This window comes from Galeopterus variegatus, unplaced genomic scaffold (genome assembly GCF_000696425.1).
Source record: "Galeopterus variegatus unplaced genomic scaffold, G_variegatus-3.0.2 Scaffold3070, whole genome shotgun sequence".
NCBI classification, from domain to species: Eukaryota; Metazoa; Chordata; class Mammalia; order Dermoptera; family Cynocephalidae; genus Galeopterus; species Galeopterus variegatus.
This window is the reverse complement of record NW_007729181.1, coordinates 45,302-63,107: the sequence shown is the minus strand read 5'-3', so window position 1 is coordinate 63,107 and position 17,806 is coordinate 45,302. Positions and strand designations below refer to the sequence as shown.

At 38.9% G+C, this 17,806-nt stretch overlaps 1 protein-coding gene across 1 annotated transcript in view; it reads right to left on the bottom strand.

Annotated features, from left to right (window-relative positions):
• Positions 1-17,806, bottom strand: part of LAMA4 (laminin, alpha 4) — a 147,133-nt gene that overhangs the window by 101,129 nt on the left and 28,198 nt on the right. Inside the window, exons 2-3 of the mRNA XM_008583885.1 lie at positions 8,518-8,619; positions 1,516-1,640 (exon numbers count right to left, since the gene is read on the bottom strand). Coding sequence (XP_008582107.1) covers positions 1,516-1,640; positions 8,518-8,619 — 227 coding nt within the window. The remainder of the gene's footprint in view (positions 1-1,515; positions 1,641-8,517; positions 8,620-17,806) is intronic.

Here is a 17,806-nt window from a genome sequence, read left to right as displayed (position 1 = left end):
GATAGCTTCATAGCGAGAGCTGGTCACCAGAGAAACCAACCATGTAATTAGAGGGTTGGAACTTTCAACCCTCTCCCCCAGCCAACATCCAGGAAGGGGAGAGTGGCTGGGGATAGAGTTTAATCACCAATGGCCAATGATTTAATCAACCATTCATACGAAATGAAACTCTGATAAAAACTCCTCAACAATGAGGTTTGGGGAGTTTCTGGGTTGGTGACACATGGACGTGCTGAGGGGATGGTGCTCTTTGAGAGGGCACAGAATCTCTGCACCCTGTTCTTCTCCCCCACCTCCCGTATCTTCCCCTATACATCACTTCCATTTGGTTGTTCCTGAGTTGTATCCTTTATAATAAGCCAATAATCATGTCTTTGAGAGGGCACAGAATCTCTGCACCCTGTTCTTCTCCCCCACCTCCCGTATCTTCCTCTATACATCACTTCCATTTGGTTGTTCCTGAGTTGTATCCTTTATAATAAGCCAATAATCATAAGTATAGCACTTTTCTGAGTTCCTTGAGTCATTTTAATGAATTATCAAGCCCGAGGGAGGGGCTGAGAGAACTCCCCAAATTTGCAGTCTTCTGGGTAGAAGTGTGAGTAGACTGGCATTTTTGGCTGGCATCTGAAGTGGGGGCAGTCTTGTGGAACTGAACCCTTAACCTACAGATTCTGTGCCAACTCGGGGATCTTAGTGTCAGAACTCAATTGACTGTAGAACACCCAGTTTGTATCAGAAAATTGGAGAATTGGTTGATATTTGTAAAACCACATACTACTATCCTTTTTGTATTTTACATTCTGCCATTTTAAAGCCAATAAAATGGCCAGTCATAACTTGACTATTGGATTTATACATATTATGTACCTGAAAGAAATTCCATTATTTCCTTTAAGATGTCTGAGAATACTTCAAAAAGTTCATGGAAAGATGAAATAAAAAAATAATACGAATCTTTCCATGAACTTTTTGATGACACCTTGCATATTTCTTCTCTATAACTTCTCATTCAGGTCAGAACATAGGCAGAAGTGAGAAATAATTTTCTACTGAGTCTACTATGAGCTGACTGGTCTAATGCATACCTTCCATTTATCTGTGTTCTAATTCTGATTGAAAAGCATATCTGCCTGCCACATGTAGGGGAATGTTTACTCAGTGAGAGTTAGAAGAAACAATACTACTGAAAATGTATTTTCAGTATCATAATGAGGCATTACCAGTTGTGATCTCTTTAGGTGAAGGGATAGCCAAGAAAAGATGAGATTAGCCTTGCTTACAAAACTTGGGAGACTTCAGTGACCTTATGATGTTCTCCTGTATTTTGGGAACAGAGTCATCACCTATACTGCAAGTGCTTAAGCTTCCCTGAAAGTAGATTTAGACTAGAAATCTTGCCTATATCTTTTCCAGTCTCATTCAACATGAGGAATTCAGTTTTTACTGTGGAGAAACCTCAGAACTCTGGATAGGGATAAGCATTAGAAGAGACCATCTTCCTTTAGGACTTACTTGGCCAGGTGGGGCAGGGGACAGGGGCATGGCTGGCAGAACCGGGGTGCTCCTGTGATGGAATCTCCAATAAAACCATCCAGACATTTTTCACAGTGCTCTCCTGTTGTGTTCCGTTGGCAGTGCTATGAGACAAAAGACAGGAGATTTGCAAGGACACAAAAGAAATTTTATAGACAGCAAATCTAGGAACCAAGCAATATTTGAAGCAAAAGGAATGAAAGGCTTGACAGAATAGATGGTGTGGGGCAGTACTGGTCAGCACAAAGGAGCCATGTTGGCCCCAGCCAATGCTAGGAAGTGTGGACAAGTGGTGGATGAATTCATCCTGGACTTCTGTGAGTGCACTAGAAGCCTGGGGACTCTCTTTAGAGTGTGTGTGTGCAAAGGGGATTATTCATCAGTTACTCATTTCAATTCAGAATGCTAATTAGAATGATAAAAGCCTGGATGTTTCAGAAGCATCAGCTTACTGACTTGGAGTGAATATGAAATGAAAAAACAAAGAAGCAAACAATATCTCCCTGGTGCTTACCCATGACAATGGGAGTTATAAGGATTTATGGGCTTGGAGGAACAAAATGTATCAGACTGTAGCATAAATGGAGTAGAAGGTAGATAAAGAGCATTCTGCTAATGCGTTGGTATCTTGGATAGCGACACACAAGAAATAGTAAGCAGGTCTGTTTGCATGATTTTTCCATTTATGTTGAGGATGACAGGAAGAAAGCACAAAACAGGCTGATCCTTCTGCCTGGAATGCCTGTTCATCATTCGAGATCTGCGCTAGGCTTCAAAATCTCCTGGAAGTCCCCTCTGATTTTCTCTTCCTGAATCCCTCCCTCTTTGCACTACCCACATAGTATTGTTAACTGTTCCCCACCTTGGCACCCCCTCCCCAATACACTATCTTTGGCACCAGCACTATATTGCCATGAACTTGAATGGCGTAGGTACTCAGTAGCTATCGAGCTGATGCATTAATTTCTATAAGAGGCAGTGAAGCTAATACACAGACAGCTCTCTCCCATGGGACTGGACTGGAAGGCACAAGGCAATACCAGTAACAGTATGATATTTTCATCTTTCATTCTCCAGTATACATAAAGGTTGAATCAGGTTTTCAGTGAAAGATTATACTGCTAGAATTAGAATAGCATTGAAGAGGCACCCTCCTACTTGAACAATTGTTTTAGTAACACACATACACAAGAGCTTCCATGGAACAAATGTTTTCAAGCAGTGCTCTGAAGGGGAACCTTGGGGAAGGCAAGACGGAGGAGCCATGGGCTGAAGTCTGAGCTCTTTATTTTTGTCTTTATGCTCTATTTGAGGTTCAGAATGAAATAAGAGTCGCTGCTCTTAATATTTATATGGATTGACTAATTTTATTCTCACAACAACCTTGACATAGGTTCTTATTTCCCCTCCATTTTACATATGAAGAGATGAAGGCACAGAAAGGTCAAGTAAATTGCTTAATGTCACACAGATAGTAGGTGGCAAAAGTGAGATTCAGATTCAGGCAATCTGGCTCCAGAGGTGAGGCTAATTTCCATATTGCATTGCTTCTCCAACACTGTTAGAGAAAAGGCTCCTTCTGTAAACAGTCACAAAATGACTGCATTAGAAGATATCAGACTATTTTACTGTTTAGCAGTTTGAGCTTCAAATGAAGCACAACACATCAGTTAAAAGAGAGAATCCGGAGGATGGCTGGTTATCTAAGTGGTTAGAGCATGGTGTTATAACACTAAGGTCAAGGTACTGGCCAATCACCAAAATAAAAAAAAACAAAACCAAACAAGCTAGCCTGGTTGAACACTCTTCAGGCATCTGAGATCAGCAATTAGGGATGGACAATCTTTGGCCCCTGAACAGAACTATATCAGCAGAATAAAATTTAGGGGCTAGCTCAGACAGCCTGACAGATCAATGAGAAACTCTGAAAAATAAAGTATGATATTCAGACAACAGGATGTTAACACATTTCCCTCATGGTTTTTAATACTGTGTTTTGCGTTGTCAGTCTTCAGGAAATATTTGTTGGGAAAAAAATGAAGGAAAAGGGGAAAGGATGAATTAATGAATTAGTGTCTGTGGCAAATAAAGGAAATTAACATTCACCCAAAGCTAGTTCAAAATTGGTGGCGGTCTCTCATCCAGGGAAAACCAATGAGCCTTACCCAACCACCACGAACCTAAGCCGTAAGCAATCTGGCAGGGCTGCTTGTAGACTGGGGCCAAATTTGTTTGAGTCCTTTTGGATAGATAAAGCCCATCTGTGCAGAAGAAAGCAGGCCTGTTGTAAGATGTTAGGCCATTATTTGTGCCCAAAGTGACTATTAAGCTGCAAAAATGAGCTAATTCCCAATTCTGTCTCCTTATGGCCCGATGGATGCTTTGGATGCCTTGTCAGGGCTTTAATTCTGCCATGGCAGCCACGGGGAGCAATTATCCTCAAGTGCAAAGCCACCAATCTCTCCAGACCTTTAAATGCTCAGAGTGCGAATAATGACTTTCCTCATCTGCCTTCTTTCAAAGGGTTTGCTATGAAATTCCCTAAAAGGCATCAATACACATTCTGGGAGGTTGGCAGAGAGAGAGCTGGAGGCAGGGAGAAAAGGTCCCTAGCTCTTCTGTTTTCTAGCTGGTTGACTTTGAACAAGTCACTTGGCCTTCTTGGGTTTCTACTCTTGTCTGTAAAAAGAAGATTTAGACAAGATGGCCTGTCAGGTTTCTTTTGGCTCTGAAAATCTTTTACTCTGAGATTGCAAAATGTCTCTTTACCTTCAATGCTCTGCCATTTAAAAAGCAAAAACCAAAAATGGCAATACGTAAGTATGTTGTTGGGGGGAAAAGTTTATATTTTAATAAAACTGACTCCACTTAAAAACAATAAGCATTCTGAATCTTTTGCCAATGGTTAAGAAAGCTACATCTAGACAATCGATGGCATATAAGTGTTAGGAATGACATTTGGGCACCAGCTGTGTCTCCTCCAAAGGAGAAATGATGTCTGTCACCTACTTGGTCACAGCACCAGCATAATGTGGGAGGAAGGTCCAAAAGAATCAGGTAAGCCTTTGTGTGGTTGTGTCAGCATGCTTTATGTAGGACTGGTTCCATGGATCTCTCAAAGTACGCCCAGGGAGCTCAAAACTATTTCCAAAATAGTACTAAGGTTATGTTTACCTTTTGCATCCTCATTTTCTCATGTATATAAGGTGAGGTATTCTAAAGGCTACACAGACACGAGATATTACCACAGACTGATGCAGAAACAGGAGAACCCCACTGCCTTCTATTAAGGCAACATTAAACATATTTTCACTTTGAAAAATATGTTTGTGTTTTATAAAAAGATATTTATCTTAAAATGCAATGGGTTTATTATTGCTATTTTCAAATAAATTAATAAGTATTATAAAAATCTTTTAGTTTAAATTTCAAGTGTAATAAATATTGATAGATATAATCTACATAAACAAAAGCTCTTTGGTCTCTTTAATAATTCTTAAGAGCCTAAAGGGTTTATGAGACCATAAAGTTTGAGTACTGTTCTGTGCTTAGATCAAACACTTAAACTTCAATGTTCACACAAATCCCCTGGGGATCTGGTGAAAATACCGAATCTAATTCAGTATGTCTGGGGTGGGACCTGAGCGTCTGCATTTCTAATAAGCTGCCAGATACCGCCAATGCTGCTGGTGTAGACCACACTTTAGAAGCAAGGGGCCAGATAGAAACACCTATTATTGGCAGCACTGTTTCCCAGTTACTCAGGGTTGGACCCAAGCCTGAGTTTCCAGTATAAGACAGTACATTCTATTGCAATACAGGTATGACCCAAGAACTCCATAAATTACAAAATTAAAGGATTTTGCATTTAGGTTAGTTTGTTATTTTAGTAACCAATGCATTCATTCACTTAACAAGGCTGGAGCAAGCTGATGTCATGACAGACAATGAGCCGTGGCTGTTATTAAAATGAAGAAAGCCTGGTTCCTGCCTTTGAGTAACTCACAGACTTGGGAAGGAAAAAGAAAGGTAAACAAAGAGAAATGTAGTGTGCTAGGGGCTGTGACTGAGGTATGTATCTATGTACGTACCTGCTGTGGGATAAAGACAAGGGAAAGCAGCTTTTGATTTTCCTGAGACAGTCGGGGAAGGCTTAATGGAGGTGGTGACATTTGAACTTGGCCTTGAAGTTATCCTTCAAGAAATTCCAGGTAGAGAACAAGGGAAGTTCAGGCACAGAATGTGAAAATACAGAGCAAGTACAGGTGGCAGTGGGCTCCGAGTGGAGGGAGTAGAAACTCCTGGAAGATTTTAGAGAGGGGGATGACTAGATTAGGTTGTGTTTTTGAAAGACATCTTCACTGCTATGTGGGGGACAGATCAGAGGAAGGAGAGTCTGGAATGAGGGACAAAGAGTAGTCGGGAACCTGTGGCACTGGCCTGGGAGGGATGCTGTGGGTGTGAATTAAGGCAGTAGGAGGGCATAGAAGAGAAGAGGCTCTCTCCTAGTTAGAACTGGTAGGATTTGGTGTCAAATTGAATGTTCAGGAAGAAAAAAGGAAGTTGGTGAAGCATCTGGGGCATCTAAGCATAGAAGACCAGAAGAATGATGGTGTCACTGAGGTGGGGGATATAAGAGAAGAAGCAAGTTCAGGTCGGGAGAAAAAGGATGAACAACGTGTAGAGAACTTATTTTCTACATTCAGTTTCTGTCACATTCTCACACGGATGGGCACAAAGCAACAGGGGACGCCAACAAGCTAACCATCCTTAGAATTCTTTGGATGGGAAATTTTCTAACTTTGTTTCAGAACTTTAGTTATCAGGGAACCAAACTGTCACTATTTGCAAGATTTCTGTTTTTTTCAAGTTTGCAATAGATTGAAAAATTTTCAAAATTTTAATATAAGGATTATGCACTTTATCTAGATACCAACTTTACAGTTGCAAGTAAAACAGAAACAAGAAGTCTTTATAGTCAATTTTTCCTGCTCTTTAACAGCTAATGAGTGTGCTCGTTTATTGATCAAATGTACTTAGTTTTACAGGGACGAACATGGTTGATTTCTGCCTTACACATTTTACAGTTGCAAGTAAAACAGAAACAAGAAGTCTTTATAGTCAATTTTTCCTGCTCTTTAACAGCTAATGAGTGTGCTGGTTTATTGATCAAATGTACTTAGTTTTACAGGGACGAACATGGTTGATTTCTGCCTTACACACGTAATAAAGGAGAGTTCAAAAATCATGAGGAAAATGCTAGTGACTGCAGAAATTAGAGATGTAATATCTTTGCTTTCCTGAATAGGGTTTTAATTAGGCTGGGAAACTAATAAAAAAAAAATCCCTTAGCCTTCAAAATATTGGATTACTTCCCTTCTCCATTGTTCTTAAGGTGAGCTAGAAGTCCATTTGGATAAATTAATTCAATAGACAAATCAAATCTTAATCCAAAGGAACCTGAGAAGCCCTGTGCCAGTGGTGAGCTTCAAGTCAGGTTTGCTCCACTCTAGTTCTGGTCATTGGGCTCCTGGCATCTTCTGATGACTGAGCACCGGTTCCTTAGGGCCTCTTCTTGGTCCTCTGCACCTAGCCTCTAGAGCTAACTTTATTGTATTTTAATAAACCAGATAACAAAGAGACTTTAATTGGTCAGATTATCTGAGTTGTACATTATCAGTTCAAGGGTATTCATGGGATTTTTTTTTTTCCAAATGTCACTGGGATTAAAATAACAGGAAACCGGAGATGGAAGCATTAGAGAGGGGTAGACTTTGGCAGCTGCTGTGCCTACACTGCTGCAGAGGACATCCTGGATGGAATGGTTATTTAAGAAGATGGGGGAAGGGGAGAACAGAAATATCAGGTCTAAACAAATGCTACAAAGAGACAGCAACCTTTAGTATTTTGCCACTTCATTCTGTCCCTTGAAAAATGGCAACTTCTAGGTTTAAAATAAATAAAAATGTTCTAATTTGCATCATAACGTAATGTGTAAGTAAAATAGCACCAGCATGGACACAACTTAGAGGCAACTTGTAATAAATAATTATCTGTTTGATAGGGACAATTATGCTAATTTTGAGTGTATTTAAATAAGTATTCTTGTAGCTTATGCAAAAACACTCTTGCAGTTTTGGAAAGTCTTTTTGCCGAATGGCAACTTGAAGAGTTGAATTTTCCTGCTATGTCATATAGTTCATGAAGCAAAACTTGATATGAGGGTATAAGTCCTTAAAAATGCCCCCTACGGCTTCTACTGAAGCCACTTCTGGTATATATTTCAACACCCGTTTTTACTTAGTTGCCAGTCCATTCAGTGAAAATGAGAAAAATGTAGCAAGCACTTTTCTGCTAGAAGGCTTCTCAGTCTCCATAGTTTTCTATCATGCTTCATCGAAGAACCATCTACAGGAGAGCTCATTTCAGTTAAGGAAAAAAAATTCTCTCGGGGGCTTGAACATAGAATTACAAAGATGCAAGGCCAAAACTTTCATTTTCATTAGCTATTTGTTTCAAACTTAATTTTTTAAAACTAATTTTGATCTATAGACCTGATTATCTTAAGTTCTAAAACAGGCTATGCAACAACTGTTTTCTTCTTCTGGTGTATGTGGATTGAAGCCAAACATATGGCAAACTATACTATTACAGACGGATGTGGATGGACGGTTTCCTCCTCTGTGTATTACTTTCACTCCCATTACCACTGGCCTACAGCAGGAAACCAGCTGCCCAGGGTGGTGAGGCAAGAACTTCCTGGAGCATGCGCATTCATGCATACACCTTGGTGGCCACTTAAAATCAGAAGTAGTTTGCACGATGCATTTTGCAGGAAAAGTGGATGGATTAAAAAAAAAAAAGAGTTTGATTAGCAGTTTACTCCTATGTAGCTCAAACGTCCAGAAAGAATATTTTATCCCCACCCAAGATGCAAAGGCCCAGTGACACATGTGAAGAGTGACGGGGACCCTGACTTACCACACAGACTCCGGAGCCATCCAAACATTCGTTGGAATGACCATTACAGTCACAGGGCAAACAGTCTCCTGACAGGGTGCGGAAGAAACCAGCACCACATTTCTGTAATAGACACATCAAAAGCATTTTAATTATTGAAAAGATCAATTGTGGTCAATATTTTCTGAGCAAAATAAGAGGGTAATTATTAAACCATCTAAACATTCTTTACAAAACATACTAAAATGAATTATTTATACTACCATTTAGTGATGCATGATGTATACACAACCTTCTTTGTTCCATAATTTTTCCCTCTTCTTTCACTTTTCAGGAGAACAGGAACACCTTTAACACTGTTCCATCATTGTAAGGAGGAATAAGGTTTTAGGTAACAGTAAGGGAGAAACTTTTTAAATATTTTCTTCCACAACAAAACAAAACAAAAACATGACTGAATATTAGTCAGGGTGAGGAATTACATCATGCTCAGTATAAATAAAGACTTTTGGTTCCAGAGATTACTGGCTCTGGTGTAACAACTTAGAGTTGCGTCTTTCTTAAACGTGGGCTCTTAAAAAATTCTGTTTTTCCAGATCCTAACATTGTAAAGGGAGTGGTAATGAAGTTGATAAGCTCTTAGACTTGTCAGGTCCTGAGAGAGTGTCATTCATATATTTCATTTATCCTCATAACTCTTAGAGTAATACATTATTTTCCTCCATTCTAGCAATGAGGTAATGAGACTCAGAGATGCCAAATGGATTGTGGGGATGTCAAACCATCCTGCAATGCAGCAGTTGACCTGCACAATAATGAATTGTCCTCCCTCCTCAAATATCGCTGGTGCTCCAGCTGAGAAACATGGTGAAACTGTTCCCGGTTTATGTGATTGGGCTAATGGATATGTATTTGATATTTCTTTGGAATGTCTCAATGATACAGGGCAGAAACGGCATTATAGGCCTGGAAGCCCACCCCTGCTCATGAGACAGGCTTACATCTAAAGAATTCCAGACAGATAAGAATCTGGTTTGTTTCCATGGACTTAACAGAGTAGAGATTTCACATCATACCCCTCACCACCCCATTGACCTATTGTAGTTTGTACTCTCCTGGCTACCAGGAAATTTTTCATTATATCTGGGCCAAGTCCCTCTGACTGCTGTGCAAACCCATTTCCTCTTACTTAAACGTTCCAAAACAGGCTGTAATGGATAAAAAAATGTAAAATATCTCCTTTGAGCCCCAGGAAAATAATTAAAAATAGACATAATGCTTAAAAATATCTAGTTATTAATATATAAAAGCCACTGAGTGGTAATATTTACATTTTAGACAATTTATTTTAGCTAAGTTGTCATGTTGACCACTTTCCAGTAAATCATTTGTAGACCTCTCACAGCTCTCTATTATGAAGCGGCTCTATTTTACAGCTTGCCTCCTGCTCTGCTACTAAGATTGGATTAATCAATACCATTTACTTCTGCCTTTGAAGAATAAGAGTGGAAATTTCCATTAGTTTACCTTGTTATGATTAGTGTGAAATCTAGCTTGGAGTGAAAATCAATGTATGGGTGCTTGCCTAGTTTTATAGAAATAAGAATTAGATGGAACTTTAGGAAGAAATTAGTGTATCTATTGGCACTACTTACATTTAAGGGAACTGGGGATGACAGTATATGGTACTGTCATTGCAGAAAACATTATTTCCAGATGTCCATCATGTAATGACAATATTAATTATTTCATAAAATATAATTATAATGAATTAAGATTACTTTTTAACAAAAGGATAACATTTATACAACTGTTTGATCATCTTTGTCCTCATTTAAAGAAGTCCCCTTGAGAACACTAGATTCATACCAACAATAATGTCATTGTACAGAACATTTTTTGAATTTTCTTAAAATTTTTAAATCATGTTTTTTTTGAAGGATAGTCCAGTCTACATTCTTTGGGTGTGGCAAACTTCTAAAAATCATTTGGAGTTATTAAAGAAGATGAATACCAAGCTAAGTAATACAACTTTAGGTTAAAAACTTTCACAAAAATCTTAATGTTTCCCAAATACAGTCACAGAGAAGCTAATTAATTGACCACAAATTACTACTTTTTCACAGACACTGAATCTTTGAGAGCTTCAGAATTTCTGTTGAAAAGCATGATTGACTATTTAAATAATCTAATAGCATACTCTAGGAATCTAAGATCCCAAATTTCCTATTAAAACAAACCAACAATGGTTAAAATTGACAGGATTTAGGAAGAGCCTGAAATTGCCTTCTGAGGGTGTGAGATACATCCTGAGGTCTCTGAGTAGAATGCTTATGTCCAGCAGAGAATCAGACCCTAATTTCCAGCTCCAACAAATGACAACAAATCAATTATAATAAAATTTCATTACAAAGAGCACATTCTACAGCCCTGGTGCCTATCTATTCTAATAGCATTTGACCTATAATTGGAATAGATATTTGCACTGTATCTTAAACCAAGGATCTACAAACATTTTACAGATGTAAACTCCACTCATCTTGCTTTCTGAATCAGACTTTTAGAATTTTGATTCACCAACTTTTGCTGTAATTTACTGAGGCTCAAAGTGGAAAGCATACATACATTCATTTTTGTCTTCATTTAAAGAAGTCCCCTTGAGAACACTAGACTCATACAAACAAATCTGTCATTGTACAGCATATTTTTTGACTTTTCAAATTTCAAATGTGTGTACACATGTGTGTGTATATATATACACACACATACATACATATATAAACACATATATACATATACATATATATGTACTCCATCTACATTCATTCACTGGTGTCCAGAGTTATTGCTACCTTCCATATTAGTATTTTTTCAAATTTAACATTTCAACTATCTTTCTGATTAGGTTTTTGCATGTATGTAATAAACCCACTTTTCTCTTATTCCCAGGCAACAATGATTTTAGCTAGAGTTTTAGTTTTAGTGAGTTCCATTTTTTGTTTTAGTAAATGATAAAAGTCACCTTAAGATAGAATATTATGCTCACTTAGGAGTTAAAGCTTTGTGCCCTTACTCAGAGTCTATGCTGGCTTCCATCTGCTTAAAACTTGAGCAGACTGAAGAATCAGATAGCACTCAAAAATCTTATAGTGGAGACCAACACAATTTAATCTTTTCAAAATAGCAATTTAGTTTTTGCTAGGGTGAAATGACTTCTGAGAATATATTAATTTATTAAATGAGTAGGCATCTTACTGGCCTTTTTTTTCTCATGTAAAAATAAAAAGTAAAATACATGAGATGGAAATCCCAAGTTAAGCTATTGATCTTTTTGCCTCTCTATATTTTTTTTAGGTTGGGCTTAACATGTCCTGATTTTTCATATACGAATCTATAATCAAAGAGCTAAAAGCAGTTAAATGCATTATGCAAAGTGTTACAATTAGTAAGGAGTTATAACTGATTTTACTTGAATCTGGAGAGAATTATCTATGTATCCTCCCTTGGGTATCTCTAAGCTCTTGTTTGCGTAATTGAAATTCCCCACATTTTAATAGGTGAAGTTAATTTTTAGATTTTGACAGTGATTTCATCATAGCTTGATTAGGAAAGTGGTTTCAACATTCTTCAGAAGTTTATCCAGTTCAAAGGTATTTCTTATGATTGACATAAGAAAACTAGGTCTAAAGTTAAACACAGACTGTGGTGCTGTTTCTCCTGATTGGCTCTTAGAGCTACCTTTATGCTTATTGCTTAGGACCCATGTCTGCCATGCCTCGTGCAGGGTACAAAACACTCCAGTTCTCAATTTAGTCACCAAGGAAATTGAGAGAGTGACTCAGGTCCCGAGGAATTCCAAGGAGCACAGAGCTGTCTTGACCAGTTGTAAGTCGGGTCCATTAGTTTTACAAAGAGTGGAGAGAGAGTTATCATGGTATTTGCATCACATTTATAGAGCTTTTCCTCAGCACTCTTCATTGGGCTTCCTGGGTGCTCTCATGGGTGAAAATCAATGCTCCACTCACAGATCTCAAATAACTGTCCCCAAACCCTGCTCATCAAATGTTTATTTGGACTGTAGATATCAACAGACTTGGGTGTGTTGAAGTACTCACTACGCTTGCTAATAAAAAGCCCTCTCTATTTGTATAATTAAAAGGATCAAACAAGGAAGTTCACAGCCCCTAAAGCCATACAGGTTTTCCCTTTGAAATGTTGGATTTTGGGATGATTATGTTCATTAATACTGATGAACATTTAATTTTTTCATTGAAAAGTTACTTAAAATAATTTTTAAGTTACTCATTTATAGTAGTGATTGCCACTTATATAACATAATGAGGCTCCAGTGGTGCCTTTTTCCTTTAACTTTTTCTTGAAATAAGTCTTTTGCTGACAACTGGCTTTCTGCTCTGGGTTCTCTTCATGTTGCCTCCTGTAACTGGCTTGTTCTTTTCACTCCTCGTCTTCCGAGCTGTGGTTACACAACACAGCCTCTGCCAGATTTTTTTATATCTGAAAACTGACTCAGTTTTATTTGATTTACTAGGGCAAATGCCATGGACACATTTCCAAGAAAGGAAGAGATGTGGACCACAAGGGCTAGCAACAAGAACGAGTAGAGAGAGATGACTTGAGAGTTACAGGCATTTAGGGGATTGTGATATGACTCCTTAACCACTTAGGGGAATCAATGTTGTGAGATGACAGACATCTCTGTCATCTTCATCTGGGTTTTTATGAATAATAACAGCTAATATTTACTGACAGACACCAGGCACTGAGCTAAGTGCTTTTCATGGACTATCCAATTTCATCATTACCATTTAATGTCCCACAGGCTTGCAAATGTGTGCCTAAATTAGCTTTTATTTTTATGAGAAATTCAAAGGTTGAATTGTCTGTAAGTGACCATGACTTCTTTTCCGTGTACCCAGGGAAGGCAGCAGTGCCTTTCACTGGTCGGGGCATTTCATCAGTTTGCATTGCTGGGAGATGAACCTGCTTCTATCTTGTGGTACCCTGTGCACTTCAGTGCTACCCTCACCCTTGATCGCTCAAGATGTAAAGCAGAGAGTGACTGGCAGGACACGTCTTTCTTTACTTATGATCTTCCTAATGAGTTTATTCACCATAGCTGTGAGTTAGCAGGAAAGGAGAAATGCATCCCCAACTTCTTTTGCACCCACTGACTCTTGGCAGATAATCATGCCTCCAATGACGAACAGAGAGGCCATTGGGTGGAAAGTTTCATACTATCGCTTTTCTTCTCAAAATTCCCCTTTGCCTGGACCCATCTTTAGGTCCTCTGCCTGTCTCAGAGAGGCAGTGCTCCTCAGCATAGCAAAGACAAGCCCTCTGTGCTCTGGGGCCCACACATCTGTGGCCTTCAGACCTGCTGCATCGCCCAGCCCCCGCCCTCACATACCGTCCATCTCTTCACACCCTCAGTGGGGAGAGGAGGCAGAGAGTACAGTACAGTTGGGTGCTGGGTCCTGTGTTGGATGAGCCTTGACTTCTTCCCCTAGGCTCAGAATCCAAGAACACCTTCTCCTCAGTGGGGAGAGGAGGCAGAGAGTACAGTACAGTTGGGTGTTGGGTCCTGTGTTGGATGAGCCTTGACTTCTTCCCCTAGGCTCAGAATCCAAGAACACCTTCCCCCAGCTCTGCCTCCCCTTCACTTTCCTCCTCTCTCATCCAGCCAGTTTTCTTGAGCGAGAACTTAACTGTGCTGGCTCAGCCTGCTTTGCGCTGGTCCATGCCTCTGTCCGTCATCTGGCTTCTGCTCTGTTGCACCACTGAAACTGCCGACAGAGATGCGCGGGATGTCTTCGTGTCTGTGCTTTCCCAATGGTACTTGTGCTCATTTTAGTACTTAACATTGTTGAAATTCCCTCCAGGACAACTCCCTCTTCTGGTTTTTCTCCTGCCTATCTTTCTTTCTCATTTTTTTTTTTTTGGGGGGGGGTGCAGTGGGGAAAGTCCTGATCCCCTGCTGCCCCTACATTGTTGGTGTTCTCCAGGGTCACCTCCTTATCCCTGTTTTCTATCTACCCACTTTTGCTGAATAAGGTCAACCCCTCCCACAGTTTCATCATCCATCTATATTCTGGTGACTCCCAAACCTCTCTGTATATCCTTGATCTCGCTGTTTTATGCCAACCTCTTCTTTCCAAGTGCACGTTAGACAAGTCCATCATCGGTTCCAAGTGCACGTTAGACAAGTCCATCATCGGTTCTACATGCACATGGGGTTGAATGTGTCCTACACCAACCTTATTATGGCCTCTCCCAAATCTACTTTCCTCCTCATATTATATCTCAGTTAATGATAAAGATTATAGAACATAAAAATAAAAAGTAACACTTTATGAATACTTAAAAATTACATTAATGTATATTGCATTAATGTAATTTTTGGAAGTGCTTCCAAAAGAATGAACTCTGCAAGGATCAGAGAATAGTTTACACATAGAATGACAAAATTTTTTTTTTTAAACATGTCCGATAAGGGGATCTTAACCCTTGACTTGGTGTTGTCAGCACCATGCTCAGCCAGTGAGCTAACCAGCCATCCCTATATAGGGATCTGAACCCATGGCCTTGGTGTTATCAGCACCACAGGCTCCTGAGTGAGCCACGGGCCGGCCCTAGAATGACAAAGTTTAAGTATTCAAGATCTGTCTTTTCTTTTTCACAATCACTGTGTTATCATTGTTACTTCGAATCTGTGGTTTAAATGTGGGTACATATATGCAGTACCACAGAAATCGGAGTCTCACGTCAAAAGTGACCTTACGCAATTCTGACCTATAAACTTATTCTGTAAACTAATACCCCTACCTGTGTTGGGGTGGACTGTAGGACTAGAAGTTCTCCAAATTAATTTCTGTGTAGAATACAATGTTTATTAAAGGTTAAGTAATTGGGATGTGCTAATTTGCAGTTTACATATTTGTTATATTACTAAAACAACAGTAACCACAGCAACTGCTTAGAACTTAGATAACAAAAGCTTTTTCAGGGAGGGGAATTTTGTCATTGACATTGTTTAGAATTGCTGGCACATGGTGATTATAAAAAGCAGACTGAGTTTTAGTAAGTTTTATTATTGTTTTTAAATTCTCTACGCACAGTGGACCCCTTACTGTGTCTGCCTGGGTTAGACTCTTCCTACCTCCTGCAGTCCTTTGTATGACATTGCCTCATAGAATTTACATTTTACTTCTGAAATATTATGAAGATGATTCTTTCTCCTTGTTTCAAATACCACTGTGTAGTTCAGAATCTTGGAGTTTCTCTCTCCTGGATTATTATAATTCCCTCTACTCTACTTTCTCCTTCACCAAACTTTCTCTCTTGCAGTTCACTTTTCATTATCAGAATTAATTTAAAAAACTTATTGTACTGCTTTTCTGCTTTAACTCTCCCAGTGGCACTTTGTTCATTGACTACATGAATAAACGCAATTTCTTAGCACGACATACAAGGCTCTTCTTTTACAATCCAACCCCAGCCTATCTCTTTAAGGTCAACCTCAGCTCCCTCTGCTCTAATTAAACCACATATTCTCCTGCTCCCCCCACATATACCATACCGTTGCCCTCCTTGCCTTTGCACATACAGTCACAGAGGCCTGGGATGTCTTTCTTCTTTCCATCATCTGGGAATTTCTCCCTCAGTATCTCAGACTTAGTTGCTCACATGGCACTTTGTACATACCTCATTAGAACAAATGGAACTTGATTACAATTTTTAATTTACACTCCTGCCTCCCTGAAATCACTGTAAGCCCCTAGAGATAGTGTCTTATTCATCTTCGTATCCTCATCACCTATCACAGCAAATATCAAGTAGATAGTGAAAATAGATTAGTGATAAAAATGGATTTGAACCTGTAGAGAATGAGTCAAATGAGGGCAAATTGTACAAACACTTTGGAGAACACTTTGGCAAATCTCAGAAGTGAAAATATCTCCAATCATGAATAAATCTTTTAAATATAATATTGAGGGAAAAAGCAAGTTGTAGAACAGAAACAATATGGGATTTATGTTGCATTTGAAAACATGCAAATAATACTATGCAATACATTTATAGGGATACATGCATATAAAGAAAAGTGTAAAGAAATCAGGCCATTTAAGGGTAAAGAAGGGGAATGAGATTGGGGAAGGGTATAGGGGCTTCAACTATGCTGGCAATATTTTACTTCTTAAGCTATATGAAGGGTATATAAGTTCTCATGAAAGAATGAAAGAAGGAAGAAATAATTGAAGAAAGAAAGAAAAAGAGAAGAAAGGAAAATGAAAGGTCCTACTTAGATTGGCTGGATATCGAACTTCCATGTCTAGACCTGGTGGGGTCTCTAACACATCATCTCCAGGAAGTGACTAATGTGGCCTTGACAATAGATTCAGATGCTTGTGCATAATTTCCCTAACTTCCTGGTTATTCACTTTATGTACTATTATCATTACACATGGTTAAAAAAATAAGCATAGGAACATTCCTTACTAATTTGTTCTTCCTTTGTTTTTCATCTTACAACTAGCAGCTATCTCATCCTATGTGGCAGCTTTTCACACGTCTTATGTCTGTCTCAGGGAAAGTGTGCATCAGCTTTTAGATTCTTCTAAAATGTTTGAATGGCTCCTTAATTTGATGTCCACTAATTATTTCATTCTAGCAGTAAAGCTACATGTCCTAGGTTACCTGTGCAACCTGGAGGAATTTTAGGGTACTTATTTATTCTAGTTGTACCTTATTAATATAAGGCAGAGGTAAAAGATTCTTAAAATACTGCACAATACTCCTACTTTTTAATTAACTAAGGAGCTAAAATATTAAAATCCAAGTAAGAGGGTTTACAGGCCAGTTTTCTGTCCTAAGAGAGGAGTTGGGTCCCAAACTCAGAGAGCTCTGCCTCTGCAGGGACCAAAACAGCTAAAAATGGGAGACTCAACCATCTTTGTCTTTAGATTGGCAGAACATGGCAGGAGTGATCCACAAACTGAGTCCAAAGATTGCCCTCTCCAGCTGCCTGGAGCTAAAAACAGGGGAATCAAGAAAATATTGAGCAATAATTCAAACCAAATGAAGCTGAGTTGTGAAATTTAAGATTATGTTCTTACAGTTTGCTAATTTTGGGGGTATAATCTCTTCTCCATTATTCCTTTACATGAAGGTAAAATAATTTGTGAATTAAAACAGCTGATTGAAGTAGATGCTTTAGGAAAGGGTTTCTCCAGAATAAAGGAAATAGAACAAGCCATGAATTTCAGGAGGGTGGTTGTCATTAGTCAGTCAG